At 39.1% G+C, this 18851-nt stretch overlaps 1 protein-coding gene across 3 annotated transcripts in view; it reads left to right on the forward strand.

Moving 5' to 3' along the window:
* Cnksr3 (CNKSR family member 3) overlaps positions 1-18851 on the forward strand; it is a 100119-nt gene that overhangs the window by 66216 nt on the left and 15052 nt on the right. For all 3 annotated transcript variants that reach the window (XM_021238020.2, XM_087193432.1, XM_004856853.4), the window contains 5 exons: positions 1013-1054; positions 3738-3857; positions 5834-5893; positions 9740-9808; positions 10043-10189. In XM_021238020.2, coding sequence (XP_021093679.1) covers positions 1013-1054; positions 3738-3857; positions 5834-5893; positions 9740-9808; positions 10043-10189 — 438 coding nt within the window. The remainder of the gene's footprint in view (positions 1-1012; positions 1055-3737; positions 3858-5833; positions 5894-9739; positions 9809-10042; positions 10190-18851) is intronic.

An 18851-nucleotide genomic window follows, 5' to 3' on the forward strand; every position in this document is an offset into this window, starting at 1 on the left:
AAGAAGTTGGTATCCAACCCATTCCCTCTGCCAATAGTAGTTAAACAAAGACCTCAAATTACCTTCTCATTTCAACAGAGGTAATATTTTTCATGTACCTGAAATTATTATTATTATTATCCTTAAGATTGTCCTAGTTTGGATCGTACTTAATGGTGCGGGATAAACTCTAAAAAGACTACTCTGGCTTTCTTTTCTTCTGCACACACCCTGCAATGTGGGTTGAAATCCACCACTGTGGATAGTTCTAGAAGGTTAGCTGTAAATGTTTCATACTGGCAGTTTCACTTTGGTTCCTTCTGGACAGGACAGTGGTGATTTCTGTGATCAGCTAACTCTGTTGTGCTATGTACTGTGTCCTGGATCTTTTGTTCTGGAGCTGAGTAAATAAAGCCTTGCATTCCAGCCCTTTGTGTCAATAGCATACCTCAAGACCACTTTTTTGGCAGAGTCTTAATGAATGTTTTGTTAAACTTTTTTCATCTACCAAGGACTGAAATATCTGATTTAATCTCAGTGGTGCTTAAAATAAACTTTTGTGGCTGAGTTTGCTCAAAGCCCTTGTTGGAAAGCTCTTCTTATAAGGCAGGCCAGAGCTTAGGGCTGCTGGCTGGTTGGGCTGCTGCTAGCTTAGCTTGGGCCATACTGGGAGCCATTACCAGGTTTCTTGGACTTGGACTTCTGACTTAGTACTCTCTGGACAGTTTAGACAGTACGTGGATTTCTGGTCAGTGATTTTTGTAGGTTTTTTAAATTAAATAATTGGCCACGTGGGTTACTTGAATGATAAGCTCCTTAGGTCAGGGGAGACCAGGACTTTAGGAAAAGACAAATGTCAGTTTCATTCCCATTCTGTCCTTCTCTCCTTTCCAGACTCGAAGGATGCTCAAGTTGAGGGATGGGCAGGGTGTATGTCAGGGACCTCATGAGCTCCTGGAAAAATCTACAAGGCTAAGGCACTAGTTTTTAAGTTTTTACTCTCTCAGACCATTTTCTTTTTTTTTTTCTTTAGGATTACCTTGTAGCAGAAATGGAGGATAAAGTTTTATCTGTAGTAAGTATGCTTTGTGAAAATTATTGTAAAATTCCTTTTCCAAAGGCAGTGGGAATCACACTAATTACAGTAAATGCACTATGGGTAATTACCTTATACTATAATTTGAAATATTTGCTTTTAGGATATGAATCTATTAATTTAGGTCAAAGAGGAAGAACAAAATTATTTAATAAGACCAAGAATTACAAGAATTCCAGAGCTTAAATTAGCTATATTGAGATTTCTGGTTTTGTTTGTTTTGTTTTTGTTTTTCTTTTGAACAGTTCATCAGGGTACAATTGTACATACATTGGTACCTTAGCCTGGTAATCGGGGTTAAAGTGATTTGCAGATTTAACTTTAGGACCATTTTGTTAAAAAAAATTCTTGGCAAAATCTTCACGATGTGGGAGAAGGGGGTGTGCTATGACTGTTTAAAGAGCATTTTGAAACTATTCATCAGCACTTCCTCCTTTTGACATAAACCAGCCTGTGCTCTTTTGATAAGGTCTTCCTCCTACTGATGTTGAGGAATTTAGCAACAAAACTGCTATAAATATATTTTCCATAAATAGGCTAAACAAATTGGAGGAGTGTAAAAAGTGTCATTTCTTGGATTCTCCCCATTAGGAAAAAAAAATCACTCTTTGGAATTTCCTGATTTCATTGGGTCTTTAATTTTGAAAGATTAGATGGATCTGATTGGGCCAAATATCACTCTGGCTTTTACACAGAGACCTCTTAATAGGTACCCCATCTTATCTCTGTAGTGTTTTACCTTGTTGGTGTTTGGCATTCAGAAAATATGAACTATCATTAAAATGATCATAGACCTAAATACAAAATGAGAACTTCACATCTTATAGGAGATATAGGAAAAAATTTAGGCATACTTGGTAGTGAGTGTTTAGCTAGAAAATCAAAAGCACAATTAATAAGAAAAAAATAGATAATATAGATGTCATTAAAATTAAAAACTCTGCTCTGGGAAGTGCAATGTTGAGAATGAAATGACAAGCCACAGACAGGGAGAAAATATTTTCAAAACACCTTTATCGGATAAAGGACTTATATCCAGAATATACAAAGAACTCCTAAAAATAAGAAGACAACCTGATTAAGGGGACCAAAGAACTGAACCATCACCTTACCAAAGAAGACACACAAATGACAAATAAGCAAATGAAAAGTGGTCAACATCATTTGTAATTAGGGAGTTGCAAATTGGAAGGATGAGGTAACAACATTCCGTACCTTTGGACTGGCTAAGATTCAAAACATTGACAACATGAAGTGCTGGGGAGGATGCGGAGCAGCAGTCACTCTCACTGCTGGGAATGCAAAATGGTACAGACAGGTTAGAGGACAATTTGGCTGTTTCTTGAAAAACTAAGCATATTCTGGCCATACCGTCCACCAGTTGGATTCCAAGGTGTGTATCCAGAAGAGTTAAAAATTTATATCCACAAAAATTTGCACTGAATTGCACAGAGCATTTATAGTACCATTATTCGTAATTGTCAAAAAATGGAAACCAATCACAATATCACCTTATAGGTGAATGGATAGAAAAACATGTCACATCCATAAAATAGAGTATTATTCACTGATAAAAAAAAAGAACTATCAAGCTATGAGAAAATACAGAGGAAGTTTCAATGCATATTATTAGTTATAGTAAGCCAATTGAAAAGACTACATGCTATCTAATTCCAACTATTTGAAATTCTGATTGCCAGGGGTTCATAGTGAGAAAGTGGGAGATGGATAATTAGGCTAAGGAGAGGGGATATTTAGGGCAATGAAAGTATGTGATATAGTAATGTTGGATACATAACATCAAGCATTTGTCAAAACCTATAGAATATACACCACAAAGAGTGGACACTAATGTAAATTAAAGACTTTAGTTAACCCTTCAGAGGTCATGGCTAATGTGAGAGATACAAACTCTTCTTACATATTGTTATGGGTAACATATGATCTGTCACCTTTGTGGGGTTAATAAAAGTGTCCCAATATCAGTATCAGTTGTGACAAAGGTGCCATGCTAGAGAAAGTTGTTAATAGTAGAAGAAGATGGGCTGGGGAGAGGGACTAAATGGGAGCACAATATACTCGTTCAATTTTTCTATAAACCTAAAACTATTTAAAAAATAATCTACTTAAACATATGTTTCAGGGCCCCAAAGAATTTTTTTTTTACCTTGTTAATATTTGGTATTCAGGGATTCTGAGCCATCACTAATAAGCCTAATAAGCCATTTAGGTGTCTGCAAATAGATGCTTCCCCTTAACAGCAGAAAAGGTGTTTCTCCTGGCTTATGCTCTTCAGTGGGTGTGAAGGAGCTAATATAAAAGCTACAGTTTTTAAACAAAGCCGAACTAGAGGCACCATTCCCAAGATTGCAGATATGGAGGCCAAGTGCTTCACATTCATTGAACAGAATTATCAAAATGATTGCTGACCAGAGCTAAAGATTATAAGTGAAAGGGCCGGGAATTTAGTTCAGTGGTTCTGCCGCCTGCCTCGAAAGCACAAGGTCCCAAGTTTGATCCTCGGTACCAAACCAAACCAAAATAAACAAACAAACAAACAAACAAAAATATATATATATGAAGTGCATTTCTTTAAAACCCAGCTTGAGATAAACCTGATCAACAACTGCGCTCTCCCGACTCTTTGCCTCTCTAATTCCAGGTCAAGGTTTTAAATGGCATCTGTGACAAAACAATTAGATCTGCCACAGACCCTGTTATGAGCCAGTGTGCATGCCTGGAGGAGGTTCACTTACCCAACGTTAAACCTGGCGAAGGCTTGGTAAGAGTTCTAATACTTGTTTTATTTTTCAAATAATACGTACCAGCATTTACTAAAGTTTTCTCTAAACATTTCTTACTGCTTTCACTGTAATCCTGAATAGCAGAATTAAATTAGATTACCATCCATAATATAGTTAGGAATTTGCTGTCTTAAACTCTGTTGATATGTTTTTATCTTCGGAGTATAAAAATAAATACAATTTAAAAGCTTTGTACTCCTATCTTAATGGTTTTATTTTTAGGACTTAGCAATGCAAGGAAATACGAAACATTTACACAAAGAAGAGATGGTCTCTGGGTACGAAAATAGCTTCTGTTCTCAGTGTCTATTAGCACTTAGGATGAATGTGAGAAGGGGCTGTGGAAGGAAACAATTCCTAAAAACCTCTAGGAGTGTCTCATAAGTCTTGTATGAGGTATGGCTTTGAGAATACATACATGTGAGTTCCCAGTTTATACTGTGTATCCCATAGGATTAATCTGCTGGAATTTAAACAACAGTGGGGCCCATTGAATTAGCTTCCACCCTTTGAGTCAGAGAGAGCTCACATGTCAGTTTCTTCCTAGGACTGTTGAAAGGATTAAATTTACGTTAAATGGCAAGTCCTCAGTGCCGAAAGCATAGAGCGTGTTCATTAATTAGTGTCTGTAGCTGGTGTTACTTGTATTGATGGTGATGGTGAAGATGACAAAGGGGAGGGCACAGGTGCCCTGTGTATAGACAGCCATAGGGAACATGAAGGCAGTCTCTGCTCTTAGATAGGAAAACAAAGGCTGGACCTGGTGGTGCAGACCTTTAATCCTAGCACTCTGAAAGGCTGAGGCAGGAGGATTGGAAGTTTGAGCCCAGCCTTGGGAATTTAGCAAGACCCTGTCTGGGAATTAAAAAAAAAAAAAGCCAATAAAATCAAATTCTTGGTGAGCAGAATCTATATACAATACTTAGCTTCAGAGTAAGTGCTGGATTTATAACAGAGTGAACGGGGAGGAATTCCTGAAAGTGAGGTTATAGTTAAGTATGGAAGCAGATGGATGCCCTGATGCAGGTCACAATGAGGTGCCCTTTCTCACTCTGCAAGCTGTGGCCTGGGAAGAGGCTCCGGCTGTTTGTGGGGAGCTCATACATAGTTCTGCAGATGAAGGTAATCATTTGAGAGGAGCGGGGAGAATCTTGAGGGCCTTCATATCTGATGAGATTCTCTTCATAGAGTGGTCTAGGTTGCTGAGCAGGTAAAGTTCAGGGTCAAAATGACTTTGATAGTATTATAATATAGATACTGGGGTGAATAACTACTTTTCCCCTTGTCTCTCTTTTTTTTTTTTTGCTCTTTGCGCAATTATAGTAGCTTAATGAAAATATTGTACACATGAATTGTCCAATTGCAGGAATATTTCCTGGATAATACAGTATTCATTTCTTGAGGTAGCCCACAGGCCTTTGAGAAGGAATATACTCATCCTTCTGCTTCACTAAAAATGGAGCAGTGCTTGTTCTAATTTGCTACCTGTACTGTGTTATGCAACAGTGTTCACTCATACATCCCAGTCTGCATTACTGTCGGCTTAAATAATTGACCCTACAATTACTGTTGATACCAAGTTTAACTGACTGTATTGTGTCTCTGGACAAAGAGATGGTCAGGAAAGAGGAGTCCTTGTTTGAAATGCCTCCTTGCTTGTTGAGCAGGTCTGAGAAAATTCCTACATCCTAAAGAGTAGTGGCAAATTTCTATGTGCCAGGTACACAAATTACAATATCAAAGAGATCTCATGTCTGATTTATTTCACTTGGCTTTTGATTTATTTAGTTCTCCTTCACTGCCCTCTGGATCTTATTTCATGGGTGTTTCAGGAGGCTTAAAAATGAGCATTGTTCTGAAGGGACTGTATTTAATGTTTAATAAGTTCAAGGCTCACTCGTGGCTCCTCTCTCTCCACATGGTAATGAATTAATGTATTTGTGATTCATTCCAGGGCATGTACATCAAATCAACATATGATGGATTGCACGTGATTACTGGAACCACAGAAAATGTAAGTGTATCCTTTAAATGTAAAAGCTAGTGTGTATTTAAACAAATTTTGACACAGGGCTTTGTTCTTTTCATTTAAATGTGTGCATGCTATCATCTGTAGTGAGAGCTAGCGTGGGTGCCTGTTTTATCTGTTGATATACTACAATACTGCTTATCACCAGATGTTGTCAAATTTTTATTTAAATTGTCTTTTATTGGTCTTGTTCACACACCATGCTGAGTTTTTACCGTCAACCTTATGTTAATTATTGCTTTTGTACCACAGAAGAAGTGTTAAACCATAAATACACAAACAATATTCTCTCTGTTGTTGTGAATTCCTCTTATAAGAACAGGGATTGGTGGCCATATGTATAAAATATATATTTTTTTGTTTAACAGAAATTTTGTGTCTCCAAAGTTATTATTTTGAGATTTTTGCATGAGCCAAATTCTTTTTGTAGTTATGGTTCATAATATTTGTCACAATATTGAAATTGAGTCCCCTCCTCCACAGTCCTTTGAATAGAAAAAGCAGATGTTTCTACTGTAAGAGACTTTTATATACCATTTACTTCCTTCTGGAAATTTTGCTCTATGTAGGGTTATTCTTTATTGCCTCGACTATTTTGAATTTGCAAAAAGGAGAGCTAGTTGGATGTTCTTTTTGCAACCTACAGTATGGCCAGCTGTTGAATGACACTGATCTAAAGCTAAAAATCTTTGAATAGCTTCCCTGGGTCTGTGTAAAAGAAGCATGTATTTGACAAATTAGTCTATTATTTAATCAACTAAGAGAAGAGGAAATAACTCCAAAAAATAGCAGAAATTTTGATAACTATTTTCTACTGTGTTTCATGAAATACATGTCTCATTTTAAGCTTCAGTTGCTAGGTCTTTTGATAAAAGAAAATGGCGTAATCTTTGATGAATGTTCATGACAGGCACTTGATTTTTGCAGTAAGAAAATGACATTGCTTAAGGTAGTCAATGATTTGTAAATCAACTGCATGGTTCCTGTAGACAGTTGAGTGGAAGATGGTAATGTCTTTAAGAATTTTATGTTGAGACTCAATGCTGAAATCACTGGGAAGTTTTATACCACCTTACCTAATATGTAATGATAGTATAGGAAGTGAGCTTCAGAGTTTTAGGCTGGGATGTTGCTAAAGAAAAAAAAGCACAATGCTTTGCATTATTCATCTTTTATGCGTTCTGAAGATTTTGTAGGTTGTGGCTCAACCACCATAAAACCATGTTCATGTACCGTTTAATACATCGTTTTGGAGTTGGATCAATTCAGAAGGATGGGGAATGTTTCAGTTTTTAAAGAGTTGAAGTTGCACAATCTTGTAATTTGGTGACTGTGTTGTTTGACTAAACCAGACCTGGGTGGTTTCAAACTCTACCTGGTCTTCTTGAAGCAATTTCATGCCTGAATAAACACATGGAACACTATAGGAGATAGCATAGACACCTCTCTTCTGTTCTGCACATTTTTGTTTAAAAATGAGAGTTAAATGAGAAACTTAGACAAAATTGCCTTTGAATAAAATGCATTGTCAAATGTCATTGATGATATATCCTCCCAAAGTCCTAAAAGAATCATAATACTAGGTGACAGATCCAGAGTTTACCTGGATTTAGTTTATTCTGGTGGTCTTATGTAGAACTGTGTGGACATCATCACAAAAAGAAGTGGTTAACATGTTGCTAGAGATCAGAAAGAGAAAACTTGTCTTACTCTATCTGGTAATCTATTTAAAAATGTCATGTCACTCATTCAGTCCATCAGTTGCATTTATTAAATGCCTGACATGTGCTATACACTGAGCTGAGTCTTGTAACTGAGAGTGGGAAGTAGGGAAGAGCCCACTTTTCAAGGGCTTAATGGATATTTTACACTTACTCGTAGATATTTTATACTTGAATGTAGAAAATGGTAGCTCCAGGTCAGTTTTCTTGCTATCACTTCAGGTCACTATGATTTTAGAGTCAGACTCCTTTAAAGGATGAATGAATGGTAGTGGGTAAAAGTCTCCCATTGCTTTCCCACCTTCATTGTCTCCATGTTCCTTCTCTTGGACTCCAGACTAATGCAGTCTCAGAGACCATTCTCAGAGCACCAGTTCAGTTTTTTGGAGGTTTTCTCAGAGGTCAGGACCGTTCCACAGTGATTCTTTATCTGACTTCTTTTTTGAGGTTATTCAAAATCTTGAAGGGAGTCTTGATACCACCCGTATTCCTGTCCTCCACTCTGAGATGAGCTGGAAAGTAGATTAGCTTCTGAAGAACTGAGGGCATTATTCTTCAGGTCATCACCCTTCTTCAGCAAACCAGAACAGGCATCATTTTTCAGTAGTCCGACTCATGGTGAAGATAAGCAGGAGTTACTGCCCTAGGGAAAGTTTTGTATCAGGTTCTCTCTTTACTAGAGTTCTGCCAACACACGAATCCTGCTTGCTTGATGGAACATTTGAGAAACGAATGCATGGAGATCCTTAGGAAGAGAAGTCAGCCAAGGACATGAGTGCTTGTGTTTTATGATTGTAGGTCCATAAACGGGGACTTCTTGGCCTTAGGGCCATGTTTTATAGAGTGGCATTTACTTTAAATGACCCTGCTCAGGAAGATTAAACAGACTGTGATCAGGAAACTGTGGGTTAAGTATCTGACACAGGTACAAAAAGGAGCACAGATAAATTCTTTTTTTTTTTAACAGAGTGACTCATGAGAAAGAGATTCTAGTTAGACATCTCCCCGTGCTATGGTTGTTCAGAGTTTCAAGTGAGGCAGAGCTGGTTGTTATGGTGGGAAGTTGAATGTTTTTGAAAGTAACTGGCACAGTTACCTGTGGCTTGTGTTGGTTGAGCCTGGATAAATCAAAGAGAGTCTTTCTGCAGTTTAGTGTTGCTTGTTAATTTCTTGTGTAGCATATCCTAGCGGTAGAGTGAGAAAATTCAGCAAGTGTGTCTTGAGTGTTCTTGTTGCCCCCTCCTCATGTTCAGAGGCGCTGTTTCATTTAGGAGAACTGTAAATTGTTTGATGATTCCAGCCAGTTACAAAAGTTGGAAAATTAACTACTCTGACTTATATAATGTTTAATTAGAATCTCTGAAATCAAGGTTTTATCCTTTCTTTTCTCTCTGTTATGTGAGAGGTCTTAAACATGAAGAGTGCTGGGTTGCTTGTATGGACAAAAATACTCTGGGCAACATAGTTGGCAAATTAGATCCTTTATATATATTTTTGTTGTTGCAAATCAATAGCAGTGTATTATTGGGGAGAAACAAAGTTTGTACTTTGTCTTGATACTGAAGGCTCACTCACTTTTAATTTAGCCAGAAATGAAAAAAATTATATTCATTTTCTTCAAAGAGATAAATTTTCTACTGCTCCCAACTTTCTATTTTAATACCATTATGATAATATATAAAAGACTGTGGGAAGAGAAGATTCAAGTTTAATATGGAAAAGGGATGACAGAGTTACAAAGATAATCTTTACATGTTAAACAACTGGTCAGCTTTTACGTGATTAATTCTGATAGAGATATTTGTGAGTAGTTTTTATATGATCCAGTGGTTTTTAGCAACTGATTGTTTCAGCATGGTGTCCAGACTCTTTCCATAGGTTAAATAAACCTAACTGTTCTAACGGACAGATTATTACAACAGACACTAATAAAATGGAAAACACAGTCTTTATATGCCAGCTTCCATGGACTAGGTAATCTTGGGAGATTAATACATTATCTTCTTTATCCTGAGAAAATTTTAATTTAGTTGTCTACAGAAGAAGAAATAGAAGTACAAAATAATAGAAGGTTTGGAAAACTAAAAAAGTCTCTTTTAATTCTATGTAGTCTCCTGCAGACAGATCTCAGAAGATTCATGCTGGTGATGAAGTCATTCAAGTTAATCGGCAAACTGTGGTGAGTTTGTCTATTGAGTCCTGTTTTCCCTCTTTTAACTAAATGTAAAATCCTTTGATTTAAATTTTTAAAGTTTGTAATTTCTGTCTGCTTTTCTGCTGTCTTAAGTGCTAAGACAAACTTGTATCTGCCTGTTTATTTGCTCACAGCTGTCATTTCCTTGAGATAAATTCACAGACTTGATTTTTCTTTATGCATGAACAAGTCCTCACACCTTGTGTTCTCCCTCTGAAGGTGGGATGGCAGCTAAAAAACCTGGTGAGGAAATTGAGAGAGAATCCCACTGGAGTTGTGCTACTGCTTAAGAAGAGGCCTACGGGTTCATTCAACTTCACTCCAGCTCCTCTGAAGAACCTGCGGTGGAAGCCACCTCCTGTGCAGGTACCTGTCATTTTTGTAGGATTTGTCTAGCGCCAGGGTGTAAATAGGGTCAGGGTCTGGCTTGTCTCATTGAAAAAAAAACAGATCGGGCTGGGGATTTAGCTCAGTGGTTTTCATCACCTACTGCGCAAGTGCAAGGACCAGAGTTCGATCCCCAGTACCAAAAAAAGAAAAAACAGATTAAAATATTAAAGTGGTTGGTTTCAGGAGTTGGTTTGTGTCTGCTTATTCTATGATTCTGCCTGTATGAAAATATAAATTCTAAATCTGCACTGAAAAATATGATAGCCAATAGCCATAGATGACTATTTGAAGTAATAAAATAACACAAAGTTCAATTCCTCCATCTCCCTGGCCCCATTCAGGTGCTGAATAGCCACGTGTCACTTGTGCTATCATAGTGGACAGCACAGGTAGAGATGTTTCCACCATTGCACAGTGGTCACCCTGGGTTTCTTCTGTCATTTCAGACATGTGTAATTGCATACAATTTCAGCACCAGTCCTATAGAGCCCACATGGGATTGAGTTCTTAGCAGCACTTTATCAAGGCAGAGGCAAGGGCAGGGGATGCAGCCTATCCTGTGGAGAGCTGCATGGAGGCAGGAGGTGGTGTGGGTGACATCCTGGCCTTAGACTCACAACAGACAGGACGCCTCCCAGCTCTGAGAGACTGCAAGAGCATCCCATTCTCCCCACATTTCCTTAACAACCTGACATGAGCCTGAGAAATATGCTCTTTCACTTGTCATACTTTCTTGACCTCTGGCATGAGACTGTGGAGCACGTGCACCAGCTGTTTCAGAGGGACTGAGGGTAATGCTGTGGTCATTGCAATGTCATTACCATTGCAATTTTGACACCCCCCCACTCAACACCATGGTCTTTGGCAGCCATGCTGGTTCAGTCCAGGCTCATATAAAAAGCTCCCTCCTGATATGAGGGTAGAGACTTTAAATTAATTGGACAGAGTCCTCTTAGATGCCACCCCAGACTCTTAAGACCTCAGACTCCAAGACCCAATAAGTACTATATCTCAAAACCTGGAGCAGATGGGGCTGTCACTCTTCTTATCTCCCTGATCCTGATCTGGGGAATGTACTTTCCTTTAATAAATCTGTGTCTTTCTTTCTTTGGGATAAAAAGAGCCTGGAAGTTGGGTGAGACTGAGACCAGTTGTCTGGTAACAGTATCATATCATGGTTTAGGAATTGCTCAGAATTGTCCCTCTCTGGTGATAGTAAAAGACAAACTACCTGTAAATGACTTTTATTATTTACATTCTCTTCAAACATTATATGCCCTTCTTGTCTACACATGGCTTGTGGGGATCCCAGACCATTTCTCCTGTTATAACATTGATCTTTAGTGTTACTTCCTAAGCCAAGAAGCTGAAACAATGACGTTTGAAGGCCCTTTTATCAAAATGAGATTATAAAGTATCTGTAACTGCCTGTGATTGTATTCTATATCTTCACCTGGAAGGTGTGGTAGTTTCGGGCCATCAGTGTAGATACTTTGTGATGTAGTATACTGTAAATATATCCAAAGTACAACTCAGGAAGGGTGGAGACAAAATAAATAGCACAGAGCAGAGGGCAGAACAAGAGGGGCACATAATTAAAGTCACTTTGCAAATAAGTGAGCATACTTTTAATTTTCTAAAATTTATATTCTATATTTATATTTTATATTCATTTAGTTTTCTAAAATATATATGTACTATATATTTATGGTTACAACACATATTTTGAAATATGTATACACAATGGATTGGCTAAATCAACCTAAAATATACCCTGTTGCTCATATATTTATCTGTACTGAGAATACTTAAAATCTGCTTTCTCCACATGTTCAAGATCCAATACATTGTTATTAAATATAGTCACTATGTTGTACAAGAGAACTCTTAGACTTACTTTCTCCTGGCTAACTGAAATTTTGTCTTTCAATCAGCATCTTCCCAGGCCTCCTTCCTGTTGAGTTGGTAATAATCACCACTCTACTCCTTGCTTCTGGGAGTTTGACTTTTTTTAGATTCCACATGTCAGTGAGATCATGTAGTATTTATCGTTCCATGTCTCCCTTCATTCATTTAACAAAATGTCCACCACATTCATCCACATTGTCACAAATGACAGGATTTCCTTCTTCTCCAAAGCTAAACAGTGCTCCTGTGTATATTTATATTACATTTTCTTAATCATTTACTTATCTGTTGTTGAACACATGGACTGAGCCCATATTTTGGTGCTTGTGAATAGTGCTGCCATGAATATGGGTGTGGAGATGTCTCTTTGACATACTGATTTCATTTCCTTTGGAAATATGCCTAGTGGTGCAATTTCAGGATCATATGGCAGTTCCAGTTTTAATTTTTTTTTTTGTACTGGGGATCGAACTTGGGACCTTGCACTTGCAAGGCAGACAGCGGAAGCACTGAGCTAAATCCCTGGCCCCCATTTTTAATTTTTTGAGGCTCCTCAATACTACTTTCTATAACAGAAACACTGATTTACTTTCTTACCAACAGTGTACCCTGGGTCTCCTCTTCTTCATTCCTTACCAACACTTGATCTTTCTTCTCTTTGGTAATAGTCACTATAGCATGTTTGCAGTGATATCTCCTTGTAGATTCGATTTCCATTTTCCTGATGAGTGGTGATGTTGAGCTTTTTTTCATATACCTTTTTACCATTTTATATGTCTGAGTTTTAGAAATGTCTGTTTAGGTCCTTTCTCCATTTTAAAATTGAGCTATTTGTTTTCTTGCTATTGAGTTCTATTTTGAATGTTAAATCCTCATCAGATATATGGTTTGCAGGTTTTCCCTCCCACTGTATAGATTGTCTTTTCAGTATATTCCTTGTTTGCTTTGCCATGTAGAAGCTTTTTTTTTTGAGTATCAGGAATCGAACTCTGGACCTTGCGCTTTCGAGGCAGGTGGTGGAACCACTGAGCTAAATCTCCGACCCTTATGTAGAAGCTTTTTAGTTTGATGTCATTGCTGTTGTCTGTTTTAACTTGAAGGCCCTTTTATCAAAATGAGATTATAATTTATCTGTAACTGCCTGTGATTTTATCATATATCTTAACCTGGAAGGTGTGGTGTTGCTTCTACTATGGAGATCATAGCATATAAGTCATTCCCCACAGTTGAGCATATTGATCACTTCTCAGCCGCTTTGGTTTGCATTGGTCAGATTAAAATTTTAGTTATATTTAAATTTAAATGGTCTTGAAGTCTCAAAATGTGATACTCTCTTACAGGTGCTTAATTATTATTAATTTTTTGTTTGTTTGTTTTTTTGAGGCGGGGTCTCCCTTTGCAGTTCAGGTGGGCTCTGAACTCACTATGTAGCCCATGCTGGCCTCAAACTCACAGGGATCCTTCTGCCTCAGGCTCCTGATCCTTCTACCTCAGGCTTCCGAGTGCTGGGATCACAGACATGTGCCACCATGTCCAGCTCATTGTAGATTATTGATGGAGTGCCTACCACATGGTAGCACTGCTGGCTAATTAATGCACAGGAAATGTTGAGCTTTTGAGAAGGAGAGATAATATGGGCTGTGTAGGTTAGGACCTCCCTTCCCAGTGAGGTGAGACACTTTGTAGCCTGGAAGGGTGGGTGGAGTCTACGTTGGCAGATGAGCATTTGTACCATGAAGGAGAAAGAATGCTGTTCTTTAGACACTCTCATCCCACACAGTGTGAGTGTGCTGCCTTAAGGGAAGGGCAGTGTCTTAGGTGAAGTTTTCCTAGAAGCAGAGTTGAGATTCTTATAAAATCAGTTTTTCAGGGTGTGTTTCAAGTAGATTTGTAAGAGAGAGAGGTAGGCAGAAAAAGGGGGTAGGGGAGGCAGTGAAGATGCCATCTCAGGTCCAGTCTAACCTCAGCTGGCTGTCCTGAGGAGGTCCTATTGTAGCCAGATAGCTGCTGCCCTTGGTAGCCCTGCACAGGGGAGGCATATGTCAGTGGAGGGGCATGCTCTGGACAAGAGGCAGCTGTGTGCCTTCAGCAGCAACACTAAAGTCATTTGGGGTAGTCATGGTGAATATGGGGGCTCTGGGTTGGCACCAAGCTCCGAGTGTAAGGAATGAGCAGCTCAGACTCCCTGGAGCCAGAAATGGTAGATAAAATGGTTAGCAGAGATGGTGTAGTGGCAAATCCTGAGCGCTGGGCTAAGGGGTGTGGACTTTGTCCCACAGGTAGCAGGTTGGCATCTGTTTTTACATTAGCATCTGTGGACTTTTTGAGGGTCACCACAACAAGTATCACAGGCTGAGAGGTTAAAGTACAAAGTCAAGCCAGGTGTGGTAGTGCATGCCAGTAATTTCAGCACTCAGGAGGCTGAAGTAGGATTTCTGTGAGTTTGAGGCCAGCCTGGGCTGCATAGTGAGTTCAAGGGCAGCCTAAACTGCATAGTGAGACCCTGTCTCAAAAAAAGAAAAAAAGAAAAATAAGAGCAACAAGAAAAAGTAAATATAAAATCCAAAATCAAAAAATTGACAAGGCTTAGGCCTTGTACTTTAGCTTCAGAATAGCTGCCCTCCTCCCTTCTCTTCTCCTGGTCTTTTCTGTGGGTCTGTATCCTAATCTCTTCTTAAGAGGACATGAGTCATGCTACATCGAGCCTTAGTGGCCTTATTTATACCTCTTTAAGGACCTAATCTTGAAATGCAGCTCCATTCAGAGTTACTGGGGTTAGGACTTCAACATATGAATTTTAGGAGACACAGTTCAGCCTAAAAACAGTATCTGGACAACAGGTGGGAAGTTGTTGTGTTAATTGGATGTGGGCCATGTGGTTTTGGGCCAGGCTGATAATTGGGAGAATCAAGTGAAAGACTAATAATGCAAGAGGCCACTGGGGAGAAGAAGCCTCTCAAGGGCCCACAAAGGAGCCCAGCAAGTGGTTATGAAGATGGCCACAAAACTGGGCACTGAAGCACAAATCCCAGCTCTGCCACTTACTGGCAGTGGACCTCTGGCCAGGCATGGAATGCCCTGAGAGTCACTGTCCTATTGGAGATGGCTTTGGTGGAAGGAGTAAGGAAGCCCAGCAAGGCAAGGGAGAAGCAGGGGTCAAATGTGATGAGGAACCTGGGTGGTGATAAAAATCAGAAAGCCAGGAGGGACCCTTTCAGAAGGTAGAGGTGACAGATATCTTCAGTCTGAGTCTGAGATATCAGAGGAAAATCCACCTGGAGGTGTTCAGAACATAAGGGAAAAGTATGTTTACATACAGGGTGATTTGTTCCTTGACCTCTGGAAGTTCACTTTAGAAGGGATACTTTTCCATTTTCTCTGGTTTTTGCCTACCTTCCTGCCAAGTTTCACTAACTGCAGTTTGGGGAAGAGGTGATAAGGAGAACTAGAGATATCTAGTTCTGAATCTGACCTGGGGAAGTAACTACCGCAGAGGTCACCGGTCGGCTCAGCTGCCAAGTGTTCTCATGATATGTCCAGGATATTTTCCAAATAAGAACACTGTTAGACAAAGACTGTAGACTTGTTCAGTCCCCAACCCTGGGCACTTCTCTGTGTGTCATTCTTCTGTGTTCCCTAGGCCTAGGTGTGTACCACTCTTGGAATGGAGCTGTTTCATTTTTTTCAATATTCTTAGTGTTGTTCTGACACCGAAAGGAAATTCAGTGATCTTTCTGTGTTTATGCCACAGTCCTAGTAAAGGAGGGCTGCCAGTACAGAAGTGGCCATCAGTGTTGGAGATTTTAGGGAATAGTTGTCCTGTAGGACTACTCCAGGCCTTTTTTTTTTTTTTTGGTTACCAGGGATCGAACTTGGGTCCTTACGCTTGTGCAGCAGGCGGTGAAACCACTGAGCTAAATCCCCGGCCACTCCAGTCCACTTTTGCTTCCAAGGTTCTGGACCCTGGCCCTTTGTTTTTAGATAAGGTCCAAGATTGATGTACAGAGATGGTAATCTTTCCATCTGGAGTGGCCAAGAGCTAAGATGTGGGGATTGTGCTGTAGGAAACTGAAGCCTGAGCCCCATCTCTCTGGGCCTCAAGGAATCTCATGAAAATAGCTGTCACTCTATGACTGTCATGGAGCTCCTTGTAGTTTTCTTGACAGTGGCTGTACTTCCAGTCCTTGGAAGGCAGCTCACAGTCTCACTCCGGTGGGAGCTTCTGTCACAGACTGGGCACACAGGGTCCAGGTCTAGCACAGATGTCTGGCCTTTGCCAGATGTTCATGTGACTTCCTTGCTGCCTTTCACCAGTCAGAAAAGGGTTATCATCATTGCTGTTGTTCAACTGTAGAAGGCTATGATTGAAAGTCTCTCACAAGATTTTAAAGACAGGTCTTTTTAGGGCTGGGGATTTAGCTAAGTGGTTCCACTGCCTGCCTGCAAGTGCAAGGACCCAAGTTCGATCCCTGGTACCAAAAAAAAAAAAGACAGGTCCTTTGAGACTCATTAAACTTACCTATAATAAAGTTGTATGGATTTAAAATGTTTTAATTAACTTGTATTTTTGAGCATATATATTTTTTTATAGGGAATTTAGTTTAATCTGAAAATTTTACTTGTGCAGATTTTATATACAGATACTGTTCTTTTTTTTATTAATTATATTGGTACATTTAAAGTATACAGTATAATGACATTCATAATTGGAAATTTATACCTTTACATAATCTTGGTTATTTTTTCCCCATTCCCCTGCCCTCACTTCAACCCCTCCACCCTTCCCTGTCTACAAAGACTTTGTTTCCATTTTTTCTTTTTCTCATATTAATTCCATTCCCTTCTTTCCTTTCCCCTACCCCTCCCTTTCCCCTTCCCCTTTGCACCTTTCCTTCCTATTTCACATTATCTATTATACTTTTTAGTCCTTATTTACACTTTCAGTTTCTCACACTAGAGAAACTATTCAGTATTTACACATGTGTGTCCTATTTATTTCACTTAAGGGAAAAAAGTGTGCATCCATTTAGCTATAAGTGTCTCTAATTTCTTATTCTTTATGGCTGAGTAATACTCCATTTTAGAAAAAAACCATGTTTTCTTTATCCAGTCTCCAGTTGATGGGCAGTTGGGCTGCTTTCAAGTTTTAGCTATCACAAATTGTGCTGCTATGAACATGGACATATATATCATATATCGCTGCAATATGCACATGTATCACTGCATATATATATCTGTGGTATGCACATATATCACATATATCACTGTAGACATATATCACTGTGGGGAAGATCCCCAGCAGGGGAATAGCTGGGTCAAATGGCACTTCCAGTCCTGGTTCTTTGAGGTATCTCCATATTGATTTCCACAGAGGTTGCACCAGTCTACACTCCCATCAGCAGCGGAGCAGGGTTCCTCTTTCCCCACAGCCCTGCTAGCATTTGTTATTGGTTGATTTCATGATGGCAGCCATTCTTTCTGGGGTGAGGTGGAATGTCAGTGTTGTTTTCATTTGTGTCTCTCGAATGACCAGTGATGTTGAACATTTTTTCATATGTTTATTTGCTATTTCTACTTCTTTGAGAAATGGCTGTTCATTTCAGGTGCCCATTTTTGGATTGAGTCTTTAAATTTGGGAGATCTGATCTTTTTAAGTTTTTTATTGATTCTAGATAGACCTTTGAGGAACAGCTAGTGAAAATTATTTCCCACATTGTGAGTTGTCTCTTCACATTGCTGGTAGTTTCTCTTGCTGTGCAGAAGCTTTTTAATAAGAAGAGATCCCACTTGGTGATTGTTGTGCTAGTTCACGGGCAACTGAGGTTTTGTTCGTAAAATCTTTTCCTACTCCAGTGTCTTTGAGTTCTTCCTAACCTTTCTTCCAGCTGGTTTAGTGTTTCTGTTTTAATATTTAGATCTTTAATCCATTTTGATTTTAGTTTAGTGCATGGTGAGAGATACAGGTCTAGTTTTAATCTTTGGCAAGTTGAAATCCTATTTTTCCAGCACCATTTATGAAAGAGGCTGTCTTTCCTCCAGTGAGAGTATTTGGCTCCTTTGTCGAAGATGAGGTGGCTGAGTGTGTCTGGCGTTGTTTCTGCATCTTCTAATCTGTTCCACTGGTCCTCAAGTCTGTTTCTTTGCCAGTACCATGCTGTTTTTATCACAGTAGCTTTGTAGTATTGTTTCAAGTTGGAGATTGTGATACCCCCTGCCATGTCTCTGTTGCCTAGAATTGCTTTTCTTATTCTGGGTCTCTTCTTGTTCCAAATGAATTTTTGGATTGTTTTCTCAAGGTCTATGAAGTATGCTGCTGGGATTTCAATTGGGATTGCATTGAATCTATATAGCAGTTTTGGAAGTGTGGCCATTTTCACTATGTTGATTATTTTCACCCAGGAGCAAGGGATATCTTTCCATTTTCTCATATTCTCTTCAATCTCTCTTTTCAGAGTGCTATAGTTTTCAGAGTAGAGGTCTTTGATTTCTTTTGTTAGGTCGATTCCTAGGTATTTCAATTTTTTGGATGCTGTTGTGAAAGGGATTAATTGCCCCAGTTCTCTCTCAGTGAGTATGTTTTTTGTGTGCAGAAAAGCTATTGATGTTTGTGTATTGACCTTGTATCCAGCTACTTTACTGAATTTGGTTATTAAGTCTAGAAGACTTTTGGTGGAGTTCTTAGGGTCTTCTATATAGAGTATCATGTCATCTGCAAATAATGACAATTAGA

This window comes from Heterocephalus glaber, unplaced genomic scaffold, assembly GCF_053883595.1.
Source record: "Heterocephalus glaber isolate CG9 unplaced genomic scaffold, H.glaber_assembly_v1.0 deba00001593, whole genome shotgun sequence".
Lineage (NCBI taxonomy): Eukaryota > Metazoa > Chordata > Mammalia > Rodentia > Bathyergidae > Heterocephalus > Heterocephalus glaber.